Source organism: Muntiacus reevesi, chromosome 8, assembly GCF_963930625.1.
Source record: "Muntiacus reevesi chromosome 8, mMunRee1.1, whole genome shotgun sequence".
In the NCBI taxonomy this organism is placed as follows: Eukaryota; Metazoa; Chordata; class Mammalia; order Artiodactyla; family Cervidae; genus Muntiacus; species Muntiacus reevesi.
The window spans coordinates 23,490,948-23,516,410 of record NC_089256.1 but is presented as its reverse complement, the minus strand read 5'-3'; the positions used below and the strand labels follow the sequence as shown (position 1 = coordinate 23,516,410).

Here is a 25,463-nt window from a genome sequence, read left to right as displayed (position 1 = left end):
TCTGGGCATCAGTGGGCCGTGAAGCAGGTCTGAGCTCACCCTCTGCCCTCCAGGGAGGAAGGAGGAAGAGAAACGGAAGAATGTTGGCTTGGAGTCACAGCCAACACTGCAGGTTTACCCAAGCCTTGCCGGTGACGGGAAGGGCCCTGTCCCACCCTGCATTTCACAATACAGAGCGGGGCACCCAGCCATGCTGACCAACGGGGAGGGTGCACACATGCCCCCCAGTGAAGGAAGGCAGTGCAGAGGGAGGTCAAAGGACACAGCTGTGATGCCTCTGCCTGACCACACAGCACACAGCAAGGACGCCATTCCCCAGGTTACCAACCCAGTTTTGCAAGTGCTCGCCTGGCCAGCACACAGGGGCACTGCAGACATTCACACACCAAGTGTGTGTGAGGGAGGGAGGGACAGACAGGGGACATTCAGGAAGAGATGGGTCTCCAGCAGGTCTGACCACAGGGACTGTGTTCTGGGATGCCCTGTCCCTGGATTCCCTCCCTGGGATGCTTCTAGACCTTGAGTTGCTGAGGCCGCAGATCCCGTGTCCCCACGAAGCCCTGAGATTTCGCTGGGCTCAGGACCCCCCGTGAGTCGGCCCGGTCAACTCCAGCATCTTAACGTGCTGTCCCCTTTGTGTCCCGCTGACCTTGAGGTTGTTGGGGTGCTTGTGTGTCCACGCCAAGAGCATGGCAGCGAAGAGGTCGCCGGTGCCCACGAAGACCGCATCCACCTTGTGCATCTCCATGCGGATGCGCTGCGTCACCATGGAGCCGTCGGGAGCCCCTGGGCGGAAAGAGTCCAGCATCTGGGGCCCCAGATCCTTGGCCGGCAGAGGCCCCCAGTGTGGCCTGGGAACTGGCCAGCCCTCCCCTGCACAGTGTCGGGGGCTCAGCGCGCCTGGATCCCCATGCTCCTCAGTGACCGCCCATCCCAAGTGAGAAAGTGAGGGATGGAGGCCCAGAGGGCTACACAGTCAGGGTGGCCTGTGGGGGACAGTGCGCAGCCTGAAGGAGAGGGGCCAGGACATGCTACGTGCTGCAGCAGGAGCCGCAGGGGGTCTAGAGTTGTAGGGACCCGGTGAACTGGCTGAGGTGGGGGTGTGTGTGCAGGCATGTGTGCATGTGCGTCTATGAGTGCAAGTGTCCTTCTGCACAGACAGAAAGCCACGCATGTGGGACTGCTCTCTGGGCCAGTGGGGTGACCCCAGCCTTCTGTCGTTTTACGCTATGGCAGCTGCATAATTAAAATACTGACACGGCAGAGCGTGCAATGAACTCCCAGTGATGTCAACACCAGGACCAGCTCTGGGGTCAGGTGGGGTGGGGGTGGGGAGACGCCTGGTTCCCCAGCAGCGGGGCTCCAGCTGGCTGGTCCCCATGACCCTGGAGTCTGTAAGAGGGGACGCTATCCGATACTGAGCTACCAGCTCGGCAAAGGATACGGAGCACTGTGTGATGGCCCTGGGGGAGCGGTCAGCACCCCACGCTCACTGGATCCCAATTCACGGAAACCTCTCCTGATTCTGTTTCCAGTCTGGTCTTGGGAGCAGAAAGCTGGCCACTGCCGAGTCAGGCAGAATTTTCTTTCCACTGAACCCAAACCTTGGAAGCCTCAAGGGACCCGCAGCAGGAGGGAGCGCAGCGCCGGTGGGGGGGGGGGTTGGGCGGGGACCACCTACGTGTCCTCTGGCTTCCCAGCGCCATCAGGTAGTCACTGCCCCTCGGGGGCAGCAGGTCTGAACTGGTGATGACCACCGTGTCCGGGCCCATGGAGTGCAGCATGTCCATCACCTGTGGGACACAGGGAGCGCGTTAGCCACGCCTCAGCCACTGCCAGGGGGCTGCCCCCGGCCCCCATATCCTTCAGACTTACAGAGTCTGGATGGGGGAGAGACAGAGGCTGAGGATGTGCGAGCCACACCCTGGCCTCGCCCGATGCCCCCCCACCGTCCCGCCGCCCAGCTTGGCCAGGTTACAGCCACGTCCCAGTTCCCCACCCCCACCCCAAGCTTCAAGTCCAAGGGTGCACGCCTGTCAGCCCCCACTCTGCACCCCACCTGTGCCCAAACCCTGGAGGAGGAAGCCAACCCGCCAGGCCATGGTCCTCCGTCTTCCCTCACCTGAGCTCTGGGGCAGCAGGAGCCACGCCCGGCAACCCCCAGGCAACGATAGATTCCACCCCATCCATCCTGGGAAGCTTCGAACTCATCTTTCATTCATTCAACAGACACATACCCTCTCTCTCCCCAGCAACACACGCGCTGGGGGGCACTGTGTGGCAACGTGCCGCTAAGCCAGAGCGGATGGAGGCGAGCGGGCAGGGCTCGTGCCAGGTGGGAGGAGGTGACGCCACTGCCGACCCAGGGCCTGCGGCAGGGGAGGCCGCCAGCCAGAGGGTCGTGTCCTGATGAGGAACAGACATCCTGTCTTCCCCGTGCCAGTGCCTCAGAGCAGCACAGATGATCCCACGGGTGGGGGCCCGGCCGAGCACAGACTCTGGGGGACGAGTCCTCCCCCACACTCACTCACGTGTGCACCCAGAGCACACCCATGCACATCCATCTGCATGCATCCACACACTATATGCACAGACACACAACACATGCACATACCCGAAATGTATGCATACCCTCCCCACACACTAGACATACACACCCTAAAGGCACGTACAGCACCACAAGGGGTCATGCCGTCAACACAGCACCCCTGCGCCAGGTACCAGAAACATCCTCCAGTTCCCAAGGTGGGCCAGTGCATTAGAGATGGGGTCATCCTGACACCCCTGGCCACTCAGAGCAAGACCCTCAAAGCAGCGAAGCAACTCCTCCCACCCCGCTCTCCTGCCCCAGCGAGCCCTCTGCCTATCAGGGAAACAGACACACAGTCCCACGGGTCCAGGTGTGATGACGACTGGCCGCCACCAGCTCTGACCCAGGGCCTTGGCTCCTCAGAGCGTGTTTCTTGGGCCATGAAGTGAGCACAGCCTCTGAAGAGGCCCAGACGTGGAAGGTGTGAGGCCCTGGAGGCCCTGGTGCTCTGCACACTCAGCCCAGGGGTGGTAAGCCCCAACTAAGGCGGAATCCTGGCGGGAGACCTATGGATCCTGAGCAAGTCCCGAGGGAAGGTTGAAAAGAACTCTGAAGAAATCTCACCCAGGGCTGCAGGGAGGCCCAGTCCACCCTTCCTGTCTGGACTCTCCCACTGTGGACTCCAGAAACGCCAGCCAGCCCCCGAGGGACAAGTCCATTCTGTGCAGGCAAATGGACTTGCTGGGCATTTGGCTTCACTCTCACTGTGTGCATACACTCACACGCACTCTCACACGTGCACACGGATGGGACACACACTGTAGACACACGCAGAGACTAGGGCAATGCCCACAAGCCTGGGAACCCCGAGGGCTGCCAGTCACCTCCAGAGGGTGGGGGACAGGCGGGAAGGGGTTCTCCTACAGAACAGACAGAACACGGTCAGCCCACCATCCTGGCCTCAGGGACCCAGAAAGCAAACTTCTGTTGTTCTAAGGCACCCCGTCTGCAGCACTTTGGGATGGCTGCCCCGGACCCTCCGACGGGGACAGCTGTGATGAGCAGTGGGTGCACCCAGATGCAGCAGGCACTAGGCTGCCCATGACCAACCAAGTAGCTGAAACAGCATTTACAACGTGTCCCTGGCTGGCTGATGGGAAGCCGGATGCTGGCCACGAGGGCACCATCGCCCATGCCGGAGAGTGCGTGGCTGTCCACCCCACGACGAGCAGGGCTATCTGTCCCACGCCAGGTTCAGGAAGGTCTCTTTACCTCTAGGGCGTCTTCCTGGCTGTGGATCTTTCTCCCAGTCAGCAACCTGGAAAACACACAGGCACAGGTGAGCCATCGCTTCCCCGGAGCCCACCTGTAAGAGTCCGGGGCTCTGGCGCACTGGTGATGCCTCCTGCCCACTGGGAACTGACTTGGCACCTGCCAGCCATCATGGACCAGGTGGATATCATGTCTGGGGTTTGACTCAGATTACTGAGCCGGCTTTAAAAGGGACTCACAAGTCACAGGGGTTGGTGAAGTCCCAGATTATGGTTGATGCTTGCACGTTAACAATGAGGAAGGGCGGCCAGGCATGGTCACAGCATAGTGCCCGTGAGGGCGGCCGCCGTCCACACAAACAGCTGTAACCGTGGTTTGCCACATTCGCACGAGCCACCAACCACTAGGGATATCTGGGCGAGCCGCCGTCCCTCAGGATCGACTTGTCCAAGTCAGGGAACCCCAGTCCCCAAGAATCCAGGAGCCCCATTTCTACTTTAAGGGGTGGTCTTGGAGCCTGAGGGGCTATGGCTGATGGTCCAACAGAGCCGGACGCTATGGGAACCCACTCACTGCAGCGCTTAGCCAGGCCCCACGGCCCAGGAGCCCACTTGTCACTCCCTGGGCACCTGGCTCCCCCAGACATCAGGTGGTGGCCAGACTGGGCATCCAAGGAAGGCCCCTGGACACTGGGCAGAGGGGCCGACATGGTCCTTTCAACCTCATGTGGAGATTTAGGACACGGGTTTCAAAGCTCCAGGGGGCAGCCTGCATCAGCTGCTGAGGGCTCTCCATCCCGTGGCTGTTGTCAGTCAGGTGTGCCCTCGGCTCCGCAGGGCACCTCTGTCCCTTCCTGTCCCCAAGAGGCTCCTGCTGTTCCGGAACACAGCTGGGGGTCAGCATGACCTTAGGGAGGCGGGGTGAGAAGGCGAACCACTGCTGCTGATGACCGGCACCCGCCCTGGTACTCAGGTGGGCCGGCGGCTCCCCGACACGGGAGGACCTGTCCCGCACACTGGGGGCTGCTCCGGCTCACCCCTGTCACTCTCCCCAAGGGGTAGGGGCCTGATGGCCCCGGGCTGGTTCAGGTGACTTACTCAGCCTCGAACTGGTTGGGGGTGATGATGTCTGCGACGGGTACCACCTTCTCTCTGTAAACGGGGAGGAGGTCATCGGGGACGTACTGTGGGGAGAAGATGGAGCAGGCTGACCCACGGGGGTGGGGGCAGGCTGACCCGTGGGGGTAGGGGTGGGACCTGGGGGGAGGGGGGCAGGCTGACCTGTGGGGGCGGGGGCAGGACGACCCGTGGGAGCAGGGGTGGGATCTGGTGGGAGGCGGGTAGGCTGACCCATGGGGGCGGGGGCAGGCTGACCCATGGGAGCAGGGGTGGGACCTGGGGGGAGGCGGGTAGGCTGACCCATGGGGGTGGGGACGGGAGTGGGGAGAGTGGGGGCAGGCTGACCCATGGGAGCAGGGGTGGGACCTGTGGGGAGGGGGGCAGGCTGACCCATGGGGGCGGGGGCAGGATGACCTAGGGGGGCTCGTGCTGCGGGGACCCCAAAGCAGGGCTGGGAGAGCCCTTCCATCCTGATGATCCAGGTCAGGTCCCCACCAGCAGCTTTCCACCCCCTCCCCATGATGCCACCACCCACTCTACCCCTGGTCAGGGGCCGGAGCCCCAGGCCCATGGCCAGTTGGTGTGTCACTGGTGGGCTAAGAGTGACTTCTATGCTTTCACATGGTTGCAGGGGGTAGGGGGGGGTCAAAAGGAAACCAGTACTTTGTGACTGAAGGCAAAAGAAGGGGGCAGCAGAGGGTGAGATGATTAGACAGCGTTAGTGACTCAATAGACATGAGTTTGCGTGAACTCCGGGAGATGGTGACGGACAGGGAAGCCTGGCGTGCTGCAGACCATGGGGTCACAAAGAGTGGGACACAACTTAGCGACTGAACAACAACATTTTGTGACACATGAAAACTAGAGCAAATTTAAGCTCAAGTGTCCGCTGATTAGAAAACAGCCACATTCATCCTTTTGCAAATTATCTGCAGCTGCTTGAGCTACAACAAGGACCCCTGCTCTCGGGCCTCCACAGAAGCCCCTCTGCTCCTTCCTGACAGGGAAGCCTTCAGGTCTGCAAGCAGCATCTCGCCCAGGTAGACCCTCAGAGGGCGCTGGTGCCTAGCCCCGTTGACCTCCCCTGAACACGCGGGGACACACTAACCATGGCGCCTTCTCCGTTGCGCTGGTCTCCCATCACGGGGTCGCACACTGTGGACACAAAGTTCCCCGTATCAGCAAACCTGCGGCTGTCCAGAGGAGCCCCCAGCTGGTTTGGTTAAGTCTCATGCACACAGCTAAAATAGGAAGAGTGCACTTCCCTGGAGGTGCAGTAGTTAAGAATCTGCCTGCCAGTGCAGGAGACATGGGTTCAATCCCTGGTCCAGGAAGATCCCACATGCTGTTGAGCAACCAAGCCTCTGCACCACAACTCCAGAGCCTGTGCTCCAGAGCCCGGGAGCCCATGTGCCAGCTACTGACGCTCGAGTGCCTTACAGCCCGTGATCCACGACAACACAGGCCCACCGCAATCAGAAGCCTGACCACCACAACCAACAGCAGCCCCCATCTGCTGCAATTAGAGACAGCCTGGGCGCAATGGCGACCCAGCCCTGCCAAAAATACATACATATTTAAAAAAATAAAACGGGAAAAACATAGCACCCCCATCCTCATTTTCCTCCTTACCTGGCATTTTACATTTTCTGTCGGGGCCCCACCTGGGAGTCTCTCATCCCAACCCCCCAGGGACCGGGTGGTCTCTCTCTCTCTCTCTCTCTCTCTCTCTCTCTCACACACACACACACACACACCCCCAACCTGATGCTGATCACAGCCTCTCTCATGCGCCCCAGACCGACACCAGATTCACGGTGAAGACGCCTTTCTGGCTCTCATCCCTGGAGGCCCAGCTGCTACACAGCCCAAGTGCCGGGAGGGGCAGAACGTGGAATGGGGGCACCCAGAAGGAAGAGGACCCCAGCACCTACCGTACACGAGCCTGGGGTTCTGCTGCTTCAGCTCCTGCACAATGTCCACCACCATGGCCAGGAAGGACTTGTCTCGTGTGTAGCCTTAGGGAGGGACAGAGACTCTTGTCACCCGACCACGGCAGAGGAAGACACAGCGCCATCACACCTACCTGCCTGGAGAGTGGCTGGCAGAGCCCAGATCTGCAGCCGAGACAAGCGTCCCAATTGCAGGCACCCAGGGGACATGGGCCATTTCCTGGGAGAAACGCTAACTTTTACAGGAGAGGAAGCAGCCATGGGTGAACGAGCAGCATTTTCCTTCCTCCCCTCCACTTTCCAGAATAAGCACGTTCACGTCTCAACACATGTATAAACAAACACAACCACGTGGGATTACACACCAGATGCCAACATGTTGCTCACAGGAGTGTTTTCATCCACGTCGCTCATAGGAGTGTTTTCGTCCCTGACCCCTTCCCAACACTGTACCTGTCCCCGGCCACGGGCACGGGGACCCCGGTGTGGAGATGTGGCACAGCCAGGATCCCCAAGGTCACTACCCGGACGTGGTGGTCACGAGGGCCCCGCTGAGCTCCTCCTGGAGGCACAACCGTCCCTCCTCGTGGGTGGCAGGAGAGGGAGCAGCCGGGTTGGGGTGCTCTGGGTCTCCCCACCAGCCCACCTGGGCGGGAGGCAGGCCTGGTTCCCCGTCCATGCCCCTGGGCTCACCTGTGAGCACGTAGTCATACTGATTCACGCTGTTCAGTTTCAGCCCGTCATACAGCTCCTGGAGCTCGCCTGAGTTCAGCACTTGGCCCTTCCAGTGTGAGTAGCCTGGTGGGGGAGCAGTGGGGGGCAGAGCAGACCACGTGAGTCCCCGATGCTGCGTGAGGTCACCCGGGCACAGAGACTCGGCGGGGCCCCCCCAAAGCACGTCCTGGGGTTGTTATCATTGAGTCAGGGGCCCACCTGCCCTCCCAGTGCAGTGAGGCCCACTCGGCAGCCCCTAAGGACATCTGTGCTGCCCGCGTTGCATTGACAGATGGGACGCAGGGCTGAGTGATTTCTCCCTGTCCTCCAGTCAGGCACCTGAGGGCGGCCCCACAGGTCACCGTCCTCAGCTTTGCCAGACTCTGCTGCGTGCGTCCCCTCTCCAGGCCAAGTGGCTTGAACAGTCACCTGGGCACCCTGGCAGGTAGGAGTTCTCGCATTCCTGCTCCCATTCAAGGTGAGCTGCAACCTATCCAAGTCTCAGGCCAAATCCTGACCGAAAGCCAGACATGAACTGGAAAGAGGCTGCAGCCGCCGGGCTTCTTGGCCTGACAGGCACCCAGGTGAAGCCCCTACCCAGGCAGGCAGTGGGCCCTCACCTGGTCACCCACCAAGGACACCCCAAAGTCCACCCATGGCAAGTTTGTCCCTGGCGGCCCTAATGCCAAGAGGTACCCCTTGAATGGATGGGTTTCTAAAGATATAAGGTAGAGCCTCAGGCCTGATTTCTGCAACAACAGCGTTGAGTACTGACCACAAGAACAGGACCGGCTATGGGCCTGGCGAAGGGCCTGCCGGGCCCACCACGTGCATGAGGGAGGGGTAAGGGCTTGGCTGCCACAGAGCAGCCTCTGAAAAAGCACATGGGGCCAAAGCCCGATGACCCATCAGCTGTCCTCCAGGAAAGCACGGCCTCTGGTGGACCCCCGTTCACGCGTCAGGGAGGGTCCCGAAGCAAGGTGACCCATCCCTCACCAGGCTGTCCCTACAGGTTCTGGTGTCTGCTAAGAGCCGGCAGCCCTGGCTGGATCCCCACAGGTGTTGCTGCCACAAAAGTCCATGGCCCAGGTGGGAGGAGCCACAGTCACTCCCGACCCGTGGCTTTCCGAACATCCTTCCAGACAGGGAGGGTTGTTGGTTGTGGTTCTTGTTGTGCAGGGCTTGTGGGATTTCAGTTCCCAAACCAGGGACTGAACCCGGACACTTGGCGGTGAAAGCACCAAATCCTAACCAAGGGACCACCGGGAATTCCTGACATCGTGGGGCTGGACTCCATCGCACGTGTCCTGCATTCTTGTCCGAGGACTGCTGTGATCAAGAACCACAGGCCCCTGCGGTCCTCGAGGCCAGAGTCCAGGATGGAAGTGTTGCAGGGCCGGCTCCTCTGCGCGCTCCACGGCCAGCTCCTCCTGCGTCCTCACGTGGTCATCCGTGTGTGTCTGTGTCCTGATCTTCTCTAAGGACACCAGTCAGATGGCAGCAGGGTCACCCCAGTGATCCCGCTTACCTTTAACTACCTCTTTAAAGGCCTCATCTCTAAACAGTCACATTTGAGGTTCTAGGAGTCAGGACCTGGACAGGTGAATCGAGGGGACACAGTGCAGTCCGTGACACGCAAGCCAGCTCCTGCGGGGTCTCAAACACCGCCCCCTCCCACCCGGGAGGCCAGCTTCCTAACGAGACGAGAAGGTTCAGGCTCACAACATTCAGAGCGCATCCCAGCTCCCCCCACAGCCCCCATCCCTCCTCTCCTAACTCAGGAGACCCTTCTGAAAGACGGGCACTGGGGTCCTCCATCCATCCCACTCAGCTTACAATTTACAAATGAAAGAAACTGCAGAGGCTGACCCCAAGGGACCCAGTTCCTCCCTGAGTACCTGATCCTGCCCCCCAGGGGGGTCACCACCAGGCCAGCAGCAGATCACAATCACACTGAACTCTACGTGCTGGACGGCCGGCCTGCCTCACCTACCAACCTCCAGCCCCATCCAGTTTCTTCCAGCTGCTGCCCAAGGGCTAGCATAGCGTGTAACAGGAAACCCAGCTGAAGGAGCAACCAGAGAATGCTGGCCGCAGGCAGGGGCTGCCCTGGAGGGGAGGCTTAAAGTCTAAGCCAAACTGGTTCTTTTACTTTAAAAACAAACAAAAAGAAAAAAGCAAAAAAGAGGGCGGAAAACCTATAAGCTCTGCGGAGGTTCACTGAACTGACAACTTCTGGGGACGCGTCCAAATGTCACTGTGCCCAGTACAATGGGGGAAGCAATGGCAGGAAAGGCTTTTTACTGAGCGCGGTATGTTCTCCATCTGAACCTGGCGTAGTTCCTCCTCCACTGATGTCTGTTACCCCCTCCCGCCAAGAACCAGGCACCTTTCCGCATATCCGATGCTGGGCCACCTGCCAGAGCTTCTGGGACGTTCCGGGCTCTGAGATTCCATCTGGGTTCATAGTAACTTCAAAGAAAGGACCTGGCGACATTTCCAAGAACTGAGAGGCTTTGTCCCCCTGCCGCCATGAGCTCAGGGCAGGGCGGCTCCGAGGCTACAGGGCCCTCGCCTGATGTCTCAGGGGCTTTCCAAGGGCCGAGACCTCACGAACCCAAGTCAGCAATCCCACGAGCTGGTCCTTGGGTCCCCCTACACAACAGCCTTCACTCAGTCTCCATGACCTTCCAAGTTCCAATGGGCAGATTCAAGCAGTTGTTCACATTAGGGAAGGGAGAGGATGTGAGAAACAAACAGTCAAGAGCAGCCTTGGGCAAGGTCCTGTTTCTCCATCGCCGAGTACACACAATAATGTCTCTGAGCTGTTTTGCAGATACTGAAAGCCACTCCAGATGGGAAAAGTTAACGATTAACCATGGTATGCTGCCCACAAGTATGCAGACCTCAGACTGGTTGGACCTGAAGGTTGATGATGTTGACTCCTACTTACCTTACCAACCACCCCTCAGAAGAATGTCGAGGTGATCACTTCCTCTTTTACTATAAAACTTGTCGCTGTCTTCCCCGAGTTGGGACACTTGCTTTTGAGGGCATGAGCCCACTGTGTCCCCCTTTGCCTGGCAAAGCAATAAAGCTTTCCTTTTCTACTTCACTCAGAACCATCTCTGAGATTTGATTTGGCACCAATGTTCAGAGAAGCTGAGCTTGCGGCAGTGCTCCAGCCCACGGTGTCACCGGGGAGTGGGGGGCGCCCTGAGCCGGTGCCTGGATCACCAACCTCAGCTCAAGGAGGAAACAGGGGACCAGATGACACGTCACCTGCCTGAGTCATCCAACCACCAAAGCAGATGAGCTGATTTAAACGTGTAGCTGGCAAACTCACCCCCATCATGTTCTATTTCCTGTAAGATGAGGGGGGCAGCCCCCCGAATCTAAGGGACCACTTCCCATGCCCACACCTGGCTCTGCCAGTATGGCTGAGACCAACACCTTACCTGTGTGGTTTGAAAACTGGACAGAGTTGACCGCATCGACCTCAAACCCCAAAACCTGCAAGATGGACAGAGAAGGAGGGGACGTAAGAGCGCCAGCGGGCATGCACTGGCACACAGCAGGTGCCTGACACGGCCTGGGACAGGCAGGAGGGTCTCCGACCTGAAGAACAGGAGGAGGGTCTCCCCAGGGCAACTTCAGCACCCACAACTGCAGGGATGAGCAGGGAGGTGACAGGGAGCGTAGGGAGCAGTCAGCCCGAAAGGCCGAGGCTCAGAGGCCATGGCCCACCTGCTGGAACTGCCACCAAATCAAAGTGCTCAGAGACCAGCATGGGATCCATCTGTTTAGACACAAAGAGGGCAGTCAGGCCCCCACCCGGATGGGAGGACAAGGCTGAGGGCTCCCACCCCCTTCCCCAAGAGCCTGGCTTGGAGCCCCTGCATTCTTGCAGGCCAGCTGGGGAGAAAGGCGCCCGGCTGGGGCCCAAGATCCAGAGACAACTGCAGCCACAGACCCACTCCTAGACAACAGGGACCCCACCCCACTGGGCCAGCCTCACTGGCCCCAGCTCAGGTCACCCGGCCACTGCTGGGGCTTGGATGCCCATCTGCGTCACCAGCCTCTCCAGAGCTCTAGGGGCACAGTGGGTAAGGGAGGGGAGGGTAGGCCTTGGTGCCTGGCACCCGCCCGCATGAGGCCGCAGGGGCCGCCTGTGTGCCCAGAAGGTCCCTCCTCCCCTCCTGGACTTGCCTGACCCCCCTCTGTGCTCCCCACCTTCGATAGGAGGTCTAGATCCCGTGCTCCCTCCTCCTCTCTCAGACTTGCCTGACCACCCTCTATACCCCCCCCCCACACACACACAAAGGAGGTCAAGACCTTGTGCAAAGTCCTCATCTCCTGGACTCGCCTGACTCCCCTCTATGCTCCCCACCTTCTACAGAAGGTCGAGATCCTGAGCTCCCTCCTCCTGTCTCAGACTTGCCTGGCTCCCCTCTATACCCACCCCACACACAGGAGGTCAAGACCTTGTGCAACCTCCTCCTCTCCTGGACTCGCCTGACCCACCTCTGTGTCCCGTCTCTCCCTACCCGCCTTCTACAGGCGGTCGAGACCCTGTGCTCTGGGGCTCGCAGCACAGAGCAGGGCCTGATGAGGGGGTCACCTGTTCACCAGACACACCACTCTTGACACCCCCACAAGCCCCTCACTCTGCACCCCAGCCCCGGTCCCCAGTCCCCTCCCTATGCCCAGCCAGGTCTCAGCTGGGAGGTTCACTTCCACCAGCAACCCCAGCAAAGAAGCCACGCTGGGTGGAGCGAGAAGACAGCGCCCTGTGCGGTGGGCAGTGTGGCAGACAGTGTGAGGGGCCCCAGGAGTCAGGGGCTTGTCCCTGATCCCCACTGCTGATGGGGGAGGAGGTGCCACCGCCGACCAGGGGGGCGGGAAGATGAGGCTAGGGTCGGGGGAGTGAGCCTCAGGGACCCACTGCCGGGACCCCCGTTAGACGTGGCCCCTGACCTTCAGGCACGCTCCCTCCGCTGAAGATGAGAACAAAGGCCCTTTGCCATAACTGGTCCAGTGGACAGACAGTCCCTGGCTGTCCCCACTTTCCTGTCCACCAGAAATTTACCAAACCCTCCCCCCTTGCCTTCACCTGAACACCAACAACTTCCGGGGGTCACCTCAATGTCCCCAAGCAAGCAAAGCTCTCTGGCCACCAGAGTGTCTGTCTGCTGCAGGTGTCGGGGCAGGACTGGGGGTCCCTCGGTGCAGATGTGGGCCACACCCCAGCTCTTCATGGGGGCTGTGGTTACCAGGCATGCTCCTCTTGTGAATTCATTGAGCTATACACTTATGAATTCTTTCTAAAAAGCCAGTATTATGAGGACTTAAATCAAGGAAAAATTCCACAGTCTTCTTAACCTAGAAAGTTAAAACTGGCAACTTGTGAATTTTCTGGCCAGATTTCAGGGCCTCCTAGACTGACAGAGCCCACGGTATTTCAGATTCCTAAATTCTAATAGAATTAGAAATAGATTTGAAGCAACGATGACACAAATCCTGAAAATCCTGCCAGAATACCCCGCTCCATTGCTTCTGGAAGCATAGATAATTAGTCCTTCAGAGCCAGCACACGCGAAGGAGCTATTTTCTGTTTTTAAATGAGTGTGCTAAGCGCCGGGCTGACATCTCCATTTCACAAACCAGCAGCTTATTTGTTGGCATGGTAGGGGCTCTGTCAAAGCCTCGTGCAGGGCCGGGCAGGTGCAGCCAAAAGCCAAGACACAGGGCCCGGCTTCCTGATGGGAAATGGGGGGCCCAGAGAAAGGAGGTGCCTGTTGTTAACACCTTGTCTTCCACTCAAACCTCTGCTTCTGGGCTCAGCTCTGCGATCTGGGGCTGGGACCCTGGATGGCACATCTGTGCTCAGCTAGGAGCTTCTGACGGGACACGGAGGGGGCGGTGGGGTGGGGAAAGACCAGAGATGGAGTCCAGCTCCTGCTGGTCACCTTCCCTAGCACCGTTTTTCTTTATCCACACAGGCGGAGCCCCTGGAAGCAACGGAACCCACTCTGATCTCTCCACTGCTCCCAGCACCCCCATCACACAGCCCTAAACATCCCGTCTCCCTCAGCTTTAAGTCCCGACTGTAAGCAGACAGGAAGGCAGTCCCTGGAGAAAGAACCAGGCATGGAGAGTCTAAATGTTTGGTTTATGCCATGTTGTGAGCCAAGCCTGGTCACAGCGCTTGCCCTTGAACAGGTCTCGGAAATTATTGATCTTCAGAGAATAAAAGAACGCAGGACAGTTATTGAGCAAGAGGACTAACAACAGCAAAAGAAACCAGTTAGATGTCAAGACCCCCAGCTCCACCTGCTCTCACTCCCCCCTCCCCCCTTGCTTGCCCTGACACAACCCCATTGAGTGTGGATGGGGCCACCAGGAGTCCGGTCTATTCACACGCACCCTTAGGAGCAGAGTTCTCTTTCCCTAAGAGAGATAAAAGCAAAGATAATCAAATGGGACCTAATTGAACTTGAAAGCTTCTGCACAGCAAAGGAAACCATAAGCAAACCAAAAAGAACCTACAGGCTGGGAGAAAATACGTGCAAACAAGGTGATCAACACGTGGAAGACTTGGTGTTCAGTCGCTGAGTCCTGTCTGACCCTTTGTGACCCCACGGACTGCAGCACGCCAGGCTTCCCTGTCCATCACCAACTCCCAGAGTTTGCTCAAATTCATGGTCATAGAGGTGGTGATACCAACGAAATAGTACTCAGCCAGAAACAGGGAATGAAATAATGCTATTTGCAGCACATGGATGGATGTAGAGATTATATACTAAGTGAAGTCAGACAAAGAAAGACAAATATTATATCATCACCTATATATGGATACTAAAAAGTAATACAAAACCAGAAACAGACTCACACAGAAAACAAACTTATGGGGAAAGGAAGCAGGGCAAGAGATCAGTTAGGAATATCGGGACATGTCACTACAACTAGAAGATAAACAAGGATTTACTCTATAACATAGATAATTATATTGAGTGTCTTATAATAAAGTATCATAGGAAAGAACACACGTGTATTAACTGGGTCACCATGCTACACCCCTGAAACTAGCACAGCATCATAAATCAACTACATTTCCACTTGAAAACAAGCCAAGCCAAGTTCTCTGATTGGGGCGGAAGAGGATGTCCGTGTGTTCTGAAGGAGAGGACTCAGCGTCCCGCTGGCCCTGCGCACGCAGGCTGTATGGGGAGCAAGGTCGCCGTGTGGCCACAAAGCTTGCCCAGCTCCAATGACCTGTACACCAGTGAGTCTGGTACCTGCCCCACCTCCCACCCCGATCAGCTGCGGCCACAACCTAGGCTCCGGCGGCCACTCAGCCTGTCTTCCAACCCAGACTGGCAGCCGGTGGTCAGCTGGCGGAATTATACCAGGGAAACCGGCCCTGCCCCACCCCCACCACTTTTTCACCATTTACCAGCAACAAGACTCGTTTTGAGAAAAAAGAGGAACTGGCTAGTTCAGCATGGGAAAGGGAGGGGAGGGAGGGGAGGGGAGGGGAGGCCTTCCGAGATCAGGGAGAACACCATCTCGAGCCTAACCCCCCCCCCTCCCCCAATGCCCCCAGCCCAGTGCCAGCCAGGGGCAGGTGCTGCGGGAATTCTCAAGCAGGCCTGTTTCAAGTCCTTGCTCCCATCCGGGAAACCTCTGTGCTATCCTTCCCCTGCTCCCCCAAAGCACCCCGCTGACACCAACCTTCGAGGGCTACCCGTGGGATGAGGCCCAGACCCCAGGCTGTGTGTCCCACCAGGCTGTGTGTCCCACCAACTGTGAATTCCACACCACTTGCTGAACCCCCAAAGCCCTTCTGCCTCTGGGCCTCTGTGAGCAGCCCCCAAGTCTGAAACAGCGACTCTTGGCTCCAAAACCCTGTTGGAAACCGTGTCTTCTCAGCCTCCACTAGAGCACCCAGGTTTGGTGGGGGGGGGCGGTTAGGAGTTTGGACTCCCTGCCACTGTGACTCCCTGGGATGAGTCCATTGCCCTGTGGGCCTCTGAATGCAGGCTGGGGGCCAAAGCCAGGCTTCGGGCTCCACTTCAGAGAGAACTAGAGTCTCAGCCAAGAGGCTCCATGTCCAGCTGGTCTGCTGCCCACCGAGGTCGTGCCAGTTCAAGTTCACTCAGCTGCTGAGGAAACCTGGCTCCAAGAGACCATGTCTAAGGCTGGGGACACAGTCTCAGGCCCGGGACGGCCAACGAGATGCACAGACAAATGGAGGCCCTTTGGGCATCAGACAGGGCCTGCTCCTCAACCCCAAGCTCCAGCTTCCCACCTCTCCCCCAGGGCAGGGGAGACCCCAACGGCTGGCGGGCACGCCCATCCAGAAGAGCACATTCAGAAGCTCCAGGGGTGTCCGCCACAAAGGACAGTGACATCAAAGACAACGTCCACGCAGGCCCCCGCGTCCCAGCAACGTGAACCTCAGTCCACCCTTTAGGCACAGCATCCCTCCTGAGGGCAGCTACACGCGCCGGGGACCTAAAGCCACATCTGAGCCCCCCATCCGTGCTCCTGCCTGGATGTTGCATCATCAACCACCGCTGACAGCCAGGCACACACAGTGGGAGCACGCAGAACAGACAGCAGGGAAGCCCAGGCCACCCAGCTTCCTCCACGGGAGGGTCAGGGCTGGGCAGCAAAAGGGCTCACTTCACCATCTTCAAAACCTTCACCGAGGCTTGTTTTGCGAAACCTTTTTAGTCACTCTCCAAGGAGATCAGAACTAGCAAAGAGGGGACACAGGAAAGCCATGTGCCTGTGGTCCAACTGATCAGCCTTGGGTACTCCAGGGTCCCTTTCTCCACTCGTCCCTGGTGAGCCCGACCACTCAGCCCAACTTGCAACCACCCACCCCGTGTCTCCCACGGGAGCTCCGACGGGGAACAGCCCTGTGTCCCCCGAGAAGTGCTGCCCCCCCCCCCGCCCCCGCCTGGCTCGCCTTAAGTCCCAAGGCCACCTTCGCCCCACATGCGCCCTCGTCTCCTGGGCGGCCGGCCCCGGACCCCCTCACCCTGGCTCCAGCCCTGCTCCCAGTGCAGTGCACCCACCCCAGCTGCCAGGCCCCGCACACTCGCTGGTCAGGTTCAGCTGGGCACGGCCCTAAAAGAGGAGGTCTTGGCCCAAGCGCCCGGCAGCACCGGCTACAGACGGGGGACAGGGTGGCAGGGGATGGGAGGGGCTGCCCCTCCTCGGCCAGGGGACGGGAGGGGCTGCCCCTCCTCGGCCGACCCCACGACTCTGTCCCAAGGCCGTGGCCCCACACATTCCTCTCTCCTGGACAAACTCCATCCACTCTACCCTTGGCGGCACTCTCCCGGAGCACTCTGAGCAGAGCTGGCTGCTCTTATTTCAAAAGCTCCATGGGGGTGAGCCCCAGGGACATCCAGGCCCATGAGCCACACTGACGGGGGGCCCTCTCTGCGCGGTCACAGCAGCACCTGCTCGCGAACACCTGCTCAGGTCTCCAGGCCAGCGGCCTCCCAGCACAGACCCTTCCAGAGAGGTCCCTGTGAGGGGTGGTCACGCCAGCATGAGGCAGGGTGCCACACCACACAACTGCACACGCACACCCACATGTACACACCCAAAGCTGAGCACACACAACACACGCGCACACATGGGTATACCCCCACACGCTGCAGACCATTAAGTTCTTGCTCTCAGCCCCAAACTAAGAAAGGGTTACAAAATCAAGATATTGAGCAATTCTGGACATTCTTGCGAAAATCTAAAAGGCAGGAGAAATGCGGAAGCAAACCTAAGTTCCAGGGTGGGGACACACTGGATGAGACAGGAACTTTCAGGGTGAAGCAAGCAGCGCACAGGCGTCCCAGGTCACCGGGTTCCAGCCCTGGCGCACTCCCCTGGGAAGTGACAGGGGGCCCGAGGCGGGGCAGGAAGAAGCTGTGCTTTGGGGCACTGACTCCCTAGCACTGTCTGCCAATGCATGTGTCACCGTGAAAACCTCTAAGGCAAACACTACATCTTTTAAAGGGCAGGTGACATCCTTCCAGCATCTTTCAAGCACAGTCCTGCTAGAAAACGTCCTTTTCGTCCAAGGAATTCTAAGGAAAAAGCGCAATGATTTTCCAAGGACCAGGTGTTTTAAGACAAATCAAGAGAGCCTCTGAACAGGGCCACTTAACAGCTCAGGTGGTTCTTAAAGGGGAGAGGGGGAAAATAAGCTGCTTATGGCCGGAAGCGTCCTCATCATCACCGGTCACAAGCCTCTAGGAGAGGCCGGGGTGAGCCGGCCATATTTGCTTGCTGGGCAGCTCTGCGGCCTCTGCTCAGGTCCTGTGGCCCCATCACTAGGCAGGGAGGGTCTGAACCTAGGTTTCCAGTCCAGGGGCCTCTCTGTACAGTCTGCTGCCTCCCAGCCTACCCCTTCCTGCGGGGTGTCCAAGCCAGTCCACTGGCAAACAGGCCTGGCTTTGAGGTCCCTGCACAAGAAACCGCCTCCAGCCCTGCCGGATGTCTCGGCTCTGCTTCTGCACCAAGGGGTCTGGAGAGTCAGAGAACGAGGTGGGTTTCTATAGGCTCCCGAATGAGACAACCCCTGACCCACCTTCCACAGCTGCCTGTAGTCTCGGCAACATGGAAGTGAAAAGGGTTCTGAGCTAAGGACCCAAATCAGATTCTCAAGGTCACAGAATTATCTATGTGCCCTCTACCCCCAGCATGAGGGCCTCAAGTGACCCCAGCAGAGGTCCTGGGTGCCCAAGGCCGCCGTGCCAAACCAGACACAGCCTCAGAAGGAAGCAGACACCACACATCTGGCAAGAGGCCAGCTACCACCTGCCTGGCCACCCTCAGAAAGACTCATCTGCTCAGCAGAGTGGCTGCTGGCATCGCAAGTGCTGGCCGCCCTGGCAGAAGTGCCTGGCGGCTGGAGGGAGACACGGGAGTCACGGCTGAGGCAGCAGCTCGACTCCCACCTGCGCTGTTCTTCCCAGAAAGGACAGTTTTTGGATGCTGGAGCTTTAATTAAACACCCAATTTGTGCCACTTTTAAATCTCTCTGAACAGGCTCCTTTTAACTCACAGTGAATTGAACAGCAGCCCCTAAAATACATACTGGCTGAGGATGCATGCACATACCGAACTGGAAATTGGGTCTGGCAAGATACAGTCAAGTTAAGCACCTCAAGCTAAGATGGCCCTGGATTATGTCAGTAGACCCCACACCCAATGACAAAGGCGCTTATTTGAGACACACACAGAAGCAGGCCATGCAACAAGAGGCACGGACTGGAGTGATGTGGCCACAAGCCAAGGATGCCTGGAGCCCCCTAGAAGCTGCAAGAGGCAGGAAGGACCCTCCCCTCCAGTCTCTGGGAAAGGGATCACGGCCCTGTCAACACCCTGACTTCAGACTCTTGGCCTCTAAATTGTGGGAGAATAAATCCATGATTTTAAGCTCCTCTTTGTGGTACTCTGTTATGGCCACCCCCCAGAAACTCATACAGAGCCTAAGCCTCATGTATCTGCTATACTTTTACTTCTCTTTTTCTCTTTTTGACTGTACCACGTGGCATGCAGGATCTTACTTCCCAGACCAGGGATCAAACCCAGGCCCCCTACATTGGGAGCCCAGAGTCTTAACCACTAGACAACCAGGGAAGACCCCTGCTGTGTTTTCACACACAAAAAACAAAACAGAAAGCAATATGGTAGGAGTGGGGTTGTGGGGCTGCTGGGCAAAGGGAGTCAAGTGGAAGTGTTAGTCACTTAGTTATGTCCAACTCTTTGCAACCCCATGGACTGTAGCCCGCCAGGCTCCTCTGTCCAAGGAATTCTCGAGGCAAGAATACAGGAGAGGGTAGCCACTCCCTTCTCCACAGGATCTTCAGATTCTTTACTGTTTGAGCCACCAAGAGGATGGGTGGGACCTATAAAAACACAGGAGGAGCTGCTGGATCAACAGGCCTGTCTTCCCTTACACAGTGGGGACTCAGAAGAAGTATACTTCCAGCCAGGAAGAACGTGTTTCCTACTTCCAAGAGGAAAGCAGCCCGCAGAGTCCAGGGTGGGAGGAGGCCACACTGGGTCCATCCACCCCTTCCCTTTTCTCTCCCTAGAAGCAAGGTCAGAACAGTGAGAGGTCCCAGGGTCTGCCCAGGGAAGGGGCTCCGGAAGCATCACAGACATGATGCCCTTGACCTGCAGCCCCCACCTCCAGAGACAGGACAGGAAGGCACGAGCTCACCCTCTCGCTTCCCTCGCTCACTGCTGACGTGGGATCAGCCTGTCCATGGCTCTACCTGCTGTTGCTGGTCACAGCAGCACATGCCCCTCAGCCGCTAAAATGGACTATGAACTCGAGCCGCGAAACAAATCCAAAACCAGGGTCAAGGTTCTGGTCCTTTCTCTTCTGTGTTAACATTTTTCTCTGCCCAGGGAAGGCAGCTGCCTGCAGGCTACCCACCTGAGATCACCACTACTGTGCTGTGGTACTAAGTGTTAATTGCTAAGTTGCGTCTGACACTTTTTGGCCCTTTGGACTGTAGCCTGTGAGTGATAATCGCTCAACTGTGTACAACTCTTTGTGACCCCATGGGCTATAGCCTGCTAGGTTCCTCTGTTCATGGGATTCTCCAGGCAAGAATACTGAAGGGGGTTGCCATTTCCTTCTTCAGGAGATCATTCCCACCCGGGGATCAAATCCGGGTCTCCTACATTGCAGGCAGACTCTAAACCATCTGGGCCACCAGGAAAGCCTGTGGGGACCTGGCAAAAAGCTGTTTGAGAACCAGAGCCCTGAAGCCCAGACATCCAGCTTGCAGACATCTAGCCAGGACAACCCTGGGAGTGGTGGAAGGTCCCTGGGCAGGGATCCACACTGCACCCCACCACAAGCAGAACCTGGGAGCTTGGCACCACGTGATCACTAACAGGCCTGTTCTCACTGTGCAGATGAGGCTGAGAATGTCTGGGGGGCACGGCCACCCCTGAGCCGTTTCTCCAAGACCCGGGCATCGGGTCAGCACCCCTCCACCGGCAGCCTCTCCACCCCGCACAAGTGCATATTCTGTCTCCCCAAGTGTGTGTGGCCCAGCCAGACCCCACCTTCTCCTGCCATTTCCAAGCTCTCTTCCCATAGTCAGCTGTGTGGGTAACCCCACCTGTGGCGTCTCCAGCTGTACAACATCCATCAAAATTCAGAACATTTTCCCCACTTGGCACAGCTCTGTAGTCAGGGGACACCTGCTGGAATTGTGCAAGGCACGGCCACTTCCCGGCTCTGCTCACCCCCAACCCATCCTTGCCCCATGCCCTGCCCCTCTGTGATCCAGCAGTGCTCACACGTTGGGTGGGGAGCAAAATGCCTGCAGGAGACCCCACGGAGCCTCCTGCAGCCTTGACAAGAGCTCGGCAGCCTAGCCAAAGCAAGCATGCACAGACTTATGGACGCTGGACAAGGAAGCACTAAATGGCCAAGGGGAGAAAGTGTACAGTGAGCTAAGGAAAACCTCTGGAAATTATTCTCATATTGGCTGAACTGTGTGTCCCAAGTGGGACCTTAAATGAAGACCGCGTGAGTGCTCCCACAGTTGAAACAAAGTTTATTATTCTGAGAGTCAATTCCTAGGCAGGTTGATAAGAAGTCTGGGGGTCCCCAAGGAGAGAGGGGTCTGGAATTCTCAAGGAAGAGGAAAGGACAAACTTTTTTTCCCCCTCTACATTCCTTAGGATTATATAACAATAAAGTGTCCTGCTTGAGGGCAGTTTCTGGGAAAAAAACTGTTCTGTAAAAAAAATTAGTTCTGGCTAATCCTGTTATCTTAAAACGTAAATTATGGGAGTGAGTCTAGTAAGGTCTTTACAACCTCCAGACATTCTTTTGATTCACCGTAATAACTAATTAGAAGTATATGACTCCATTGCTAATGCTAGTGAGGGGGCACTCTTTCTGCCCCCTTCTATGTCTATGTCAGAAGCTTTCTCTATCTCTTTTATACTTTGATCCAGGCCTGATGGAGGCCCTGGCCTCCCTTAGATGCCCCAGGCACACTTGGCTGCCCACTGGCCCTACTACCTCCCTGTCTGGTTTTTCTGCAGAGAGGACTAAGAAAAGCACCCTAGGCATTGGGGCCACCTCACTCAGCAGCCAGCACCTCCGAGGCACCTCCCAGGGATGGTCACCCTTATTGGGTCCTTGGAGTCAGGCACTATGCCCATTCCACAGATGAGGCAACTGAGCACTAGAGAGCTCAGGGTGGAAGGTAGCCTCTTCAAGTCCCCAGCTTAAGAATGAGCCTCCAGGGGAGTGGGAATAAAGAGTAACAAAAGAGCCTGGCTTACTTCCAGTTTTCAGGGTTAAGTCTAAGCCACAGCAGTGGCCCATCTGAGGAATTCAGGATAAAAAAAACAGGGGCAGGTACTCAGTGCTTTGGGTAAACAGATTAGATGCAAATCTCAGAAAGAATTTCATGTTTTGAGAGAACAGCATCGAAACACGTATATTATCTATAGTGAAACAGATCACCAGCCCAGGTTGGATGCATGAGACAAGTGCTCGGGCCTGGTGCACTGGGAAGACCCACAGGGATTGGATAGAGAGGGAGGTGGGAGGGGGGATCAGGATGGGGAATGCATGTAAATCCATGGTTGATTCATGTCAATGTGACAAAACCCACTACAATACTGTAAAGTAATTAGCCTCCAACTAATAAAAATAAATGAAAAAAAAAAAAAGAATTTCAATGACTCCAAATTCCTGCGTCTTTTCATACTTAGAATAACACTAAAATCAATAATTTAAGATATCTCTTCTTATCTGATTAGCAGCAATCTTTTATCCAGAAGTAAGCTTGAATGCAAGTATTTCCCACCTCCCAAAACCTCATGGACAAACTGGCCTCTCGCTGACCTCTCTGGAGCAGTGCCCTGAGAGGCTGTCTCCTGGGCTACAGTCCTCAGTAACTCCATGACTAAAACTCACAACTCCCTTGCTGTGTGTTCTTCTTTAAGTAGGCAAGAGGAAGTGCTGGAATGGATTAAGTCAGAGACAGCTGTTACCCCCACCCGGGGGATACAGAAGGGGGATGGCACCGCCAACGTCTGTCCCTGAAGACCACAGGTAAGGATGCTGGATAGAGAGGAGACCTCAGGTAAGAACCAAGGTTCAGTCCTTCAGAGGCCCTTCCCAAGGGGAGTGGTCTGGAGGAACATCCCATCAAGTAATTGGCAAAGGACATGTTGGTCTGCAAGTTTAGGTCAGTACCTAGAAATCAAGGAACAGATGATCAGAGGAACAACTTGCCCAGGGAAAGAGAAAGAAGGAGCGGCCGCAGGGAGAGACAGAGGCCCAGGGAAGCAGCAGAGTCTACACACCTCTGCACACTTCTGCCAAGGGCGGCTCCCTTCAGGCAGGGTGCAGGCGGATCATATCTGGTAGTGAACTGCCTGGTTCCACCTTCTGGGGCTGCCCTTGCTTCAGGGATCCTGCACTTTCACCCCAGCACTGTCCCACCAGAGGCCCTGCCCAAGCAATCAGTGACCAAGAGCTGGGGCCCCGGGACCAGTCCCGGAGTGCACCCTGGCTGCCCCCACGGGTTGCACCCGCTGGTGGGAACAGGAGGGCCAAGGACCTCACATTATCTCCATGGGTGTTCACAGATCACAGGCAGCCGGCCAGGCAGGTCAGTTGGACTTGAACCCTTGTACCATTCCACCTTCAAGCCTTTGTTCCACTGCCTCCTCCTCGGGAGACGGGCAGGCCAGCCTCAGGTCGGCCCTCAAGCTCTACTGAAGAATTCCAACCCTTCCCACAGCCCCTCCAGCCAGCTGGCACCTACAGGCCATTGTGACTGGGTGACCCTTTATGATCTTGAGGGTCCAGCACAGGGCCCTCATGTACAGCCTGCATAGCAGGGGCCAGACACTAGCTCCAGGTTCGAGAATCGGACCCAGGGACAATGGGCCAAAGATGCATGGTCCAAGAGAGCCACCAGCCCGGACGCACAGCCTCCTGCTCGGCCCACAGGGCAAGGAAGTGATGGTGAGCCCAAGGCTGACACCCCATTGCACCCAGGCCTCATCCTGACCCTCCAAGGGGCCACCCAACCACAACCTCGGGGCTGAGACAGGAAGTAGCGAGTATCACTGATGAACCACAGAGAGACCGTGAGCCCCTCCAGGAGTACAGGTGGGGGAAGCGGGAAGCCCGTGGGCACCCTAGTAGGGAAAGGCTGACACATGTAGGAAGCGGCTTCTAGAGCCAGACCCTGCACGGCCTGAACTGCCCTCTGGGCTTTACTTCGGAGCCAACACCGGCAGGTAGGCCCCCTCCGTCCCATCCCCTCCTGGCGACCGCCCCCCAACGGGCAGTCGCAGGGTGGAGCCTCCGGACCCGCAGGGGGCGGGGACCGGATGGGGACCGATCGCCCACCAGGTAAGCAGTGCAGAGACCTGCTTGCTCAGCGCCCACTTTCGCTGGGTCTCCGGCCGCTGCTCCGCATTTTCCCTTCCCCAGGGTCGGGCCGGTGGGAAAGGGCGGGGGCTGGCGGGTGCTCACAGCACGCTCCCGGGGGCTTCATTCTAACCGAGCGTCCCCACCCCCGCCCCATTCCACCCGCCGGGGTCCAAGTGCGGCCCCGCCCCCGCCCCTGCAAAGTGCTCGCCTCCCCCGCCCGCGTCTGGAACCCCGCGCTCCAGATCATCCGGGCTGCCGGGCCAAGGTCACGCGGCCCGGCGGCAGCCACCCCTTCGCTGGCCCGCACGGCCGGGCGCGGGGACACCGCCGGGTTACGTAAGCGTACCTGCAGCGGGAACGTGGCCGCCCGGTTGCCCACGTAGCCGCGGACGACGTGGCTTTGAATGGAGAGCACCCGGCACTCCTCCTCCATGCCGGGCCTTCCGCGGCGGCGCGGGGCCGGGGGGTCAGCGTCTCCGCCGCGCGCTCCGCTCGGCTTCTGCCACGCTCGGGATCCGCTCCGCCGCGGCCCGGATCGGCGCAGGCGCTCGGATCGGACAACAGACCGCCTCCCTCTGACCTCAGCGCGGCTGGGAACCCGCGGGTCCCGCGCTGCGCCGGGGCGGGCCGGGGGCGGGGCATTCGCCTGTCCCCGCCCACTCCCGCCCCTCCGGGGCAAATTGTCTACCGCAACCCAGGCCCGGGCAACCCACCCGCATCTCTGCGCTACCGGCACGTGCGCGGCCACCCTCCAAAACGCCGGCTTGCACTTTCAGTTTTACCCGGTGGGGCGCTGCAGGCTGCGCCGGCCTTCCTTCATTCATCGGTTCCTCCAGTCCTTCATTCACTCCACACAGGTCCGCCCCCTGGCCTGCACCACGCCTCTAACCCCGGGGCCGCACACTGCCTGCGAGGCAGGACCACGAGCCCGACCGACAAGGGCCCGGGCGGAGGAAAAACACGGGCGAGGCGCCCCGGAAGTGGGTGCGGACAGGGATGTCTGCAAGTGGGCTGCTGGGCGTGGAGTTACCGGGACTACCTTCCCCAGGTCCTGGTGGAGCGCGGTGCCTAGCCCCAACTCCAGGCCCCGCAAGGCCAGGAACTCGCATGCGGTCCACCGCCCCTGCGGCCACCGCGCCGACCGGCGCTAGAATGCACGGGCCCTGCGACCCTCCGGCAGGACCAAGGATCCAGGCCTGCCTTGCTACCCGGGCGCCCCTACCTAGGGCATGCACTCATGATCCACGGCCAAGTTACCCTGCAGAGGCCTGGGGGGCGGACGCCTCCACCACCGTGAAAACTTTGGAGACCCAAGGACCCAGTTCCCCCACCTTGGACACATGACTGGCCTCCTCAGGGAGTGCTGGGCCGAGCCCCGTGGCCAGTGCCCATCCCACCCACCCTGGGCAATGTCCCCCATC

At 58.3% G+C, this 25,463-nt stretch overlaps 1 protein-coding gene across 1 annotated transcript in view; it reads right to left on the bottom strand.

Moving 5' to 3' along the window:
- PDXK (pyridoxal kinase) overlaps positions 1–24,637 on the bottom strand; it is a 30,683-nt gene extending 6,046 nt beyond the window's left edge. The window contains exons 1-9 of the mRNA XM_065943603.1: positions 24,389–24,637; positions 11,045–11,099; positions 7,566–7,670; positions 6,855–6,938; positions 6,029–6,075; positions 4,900–4,985; positions 3,803–3,848; positions 1,682–1,793; positions 650–786 (exon numbers count right to left, since the gene is read on the bottom strand). Of these exons, the coding sequence (XP_065799675.1) occupies positions 650–786; positions 1,682–1,793; positions 3,803–3,848; positions 4,900–4,985; positions 6,029–6,075; positions 6,855–6,938; positions 7,566–7,670; positions 11,045–11,099; positions 24,389–24,475 (759 nt within the window). The 5' untranslated portion in view covers positions 24,476–24,637. The remainder of the gene's footprint in view (positions 1–649; positions 787–1,681; positions 1,794–3,802; positions 3,849–4,899; positions 4,986–6,028; positions 6,076–6,854; positions 6,939–7,565; positions 7,671–11,044; positions 11,100–24,388) is intronic.
- Between the last annotated feature and the right edge of the window lie 826 nt (positions 24,638–25,463).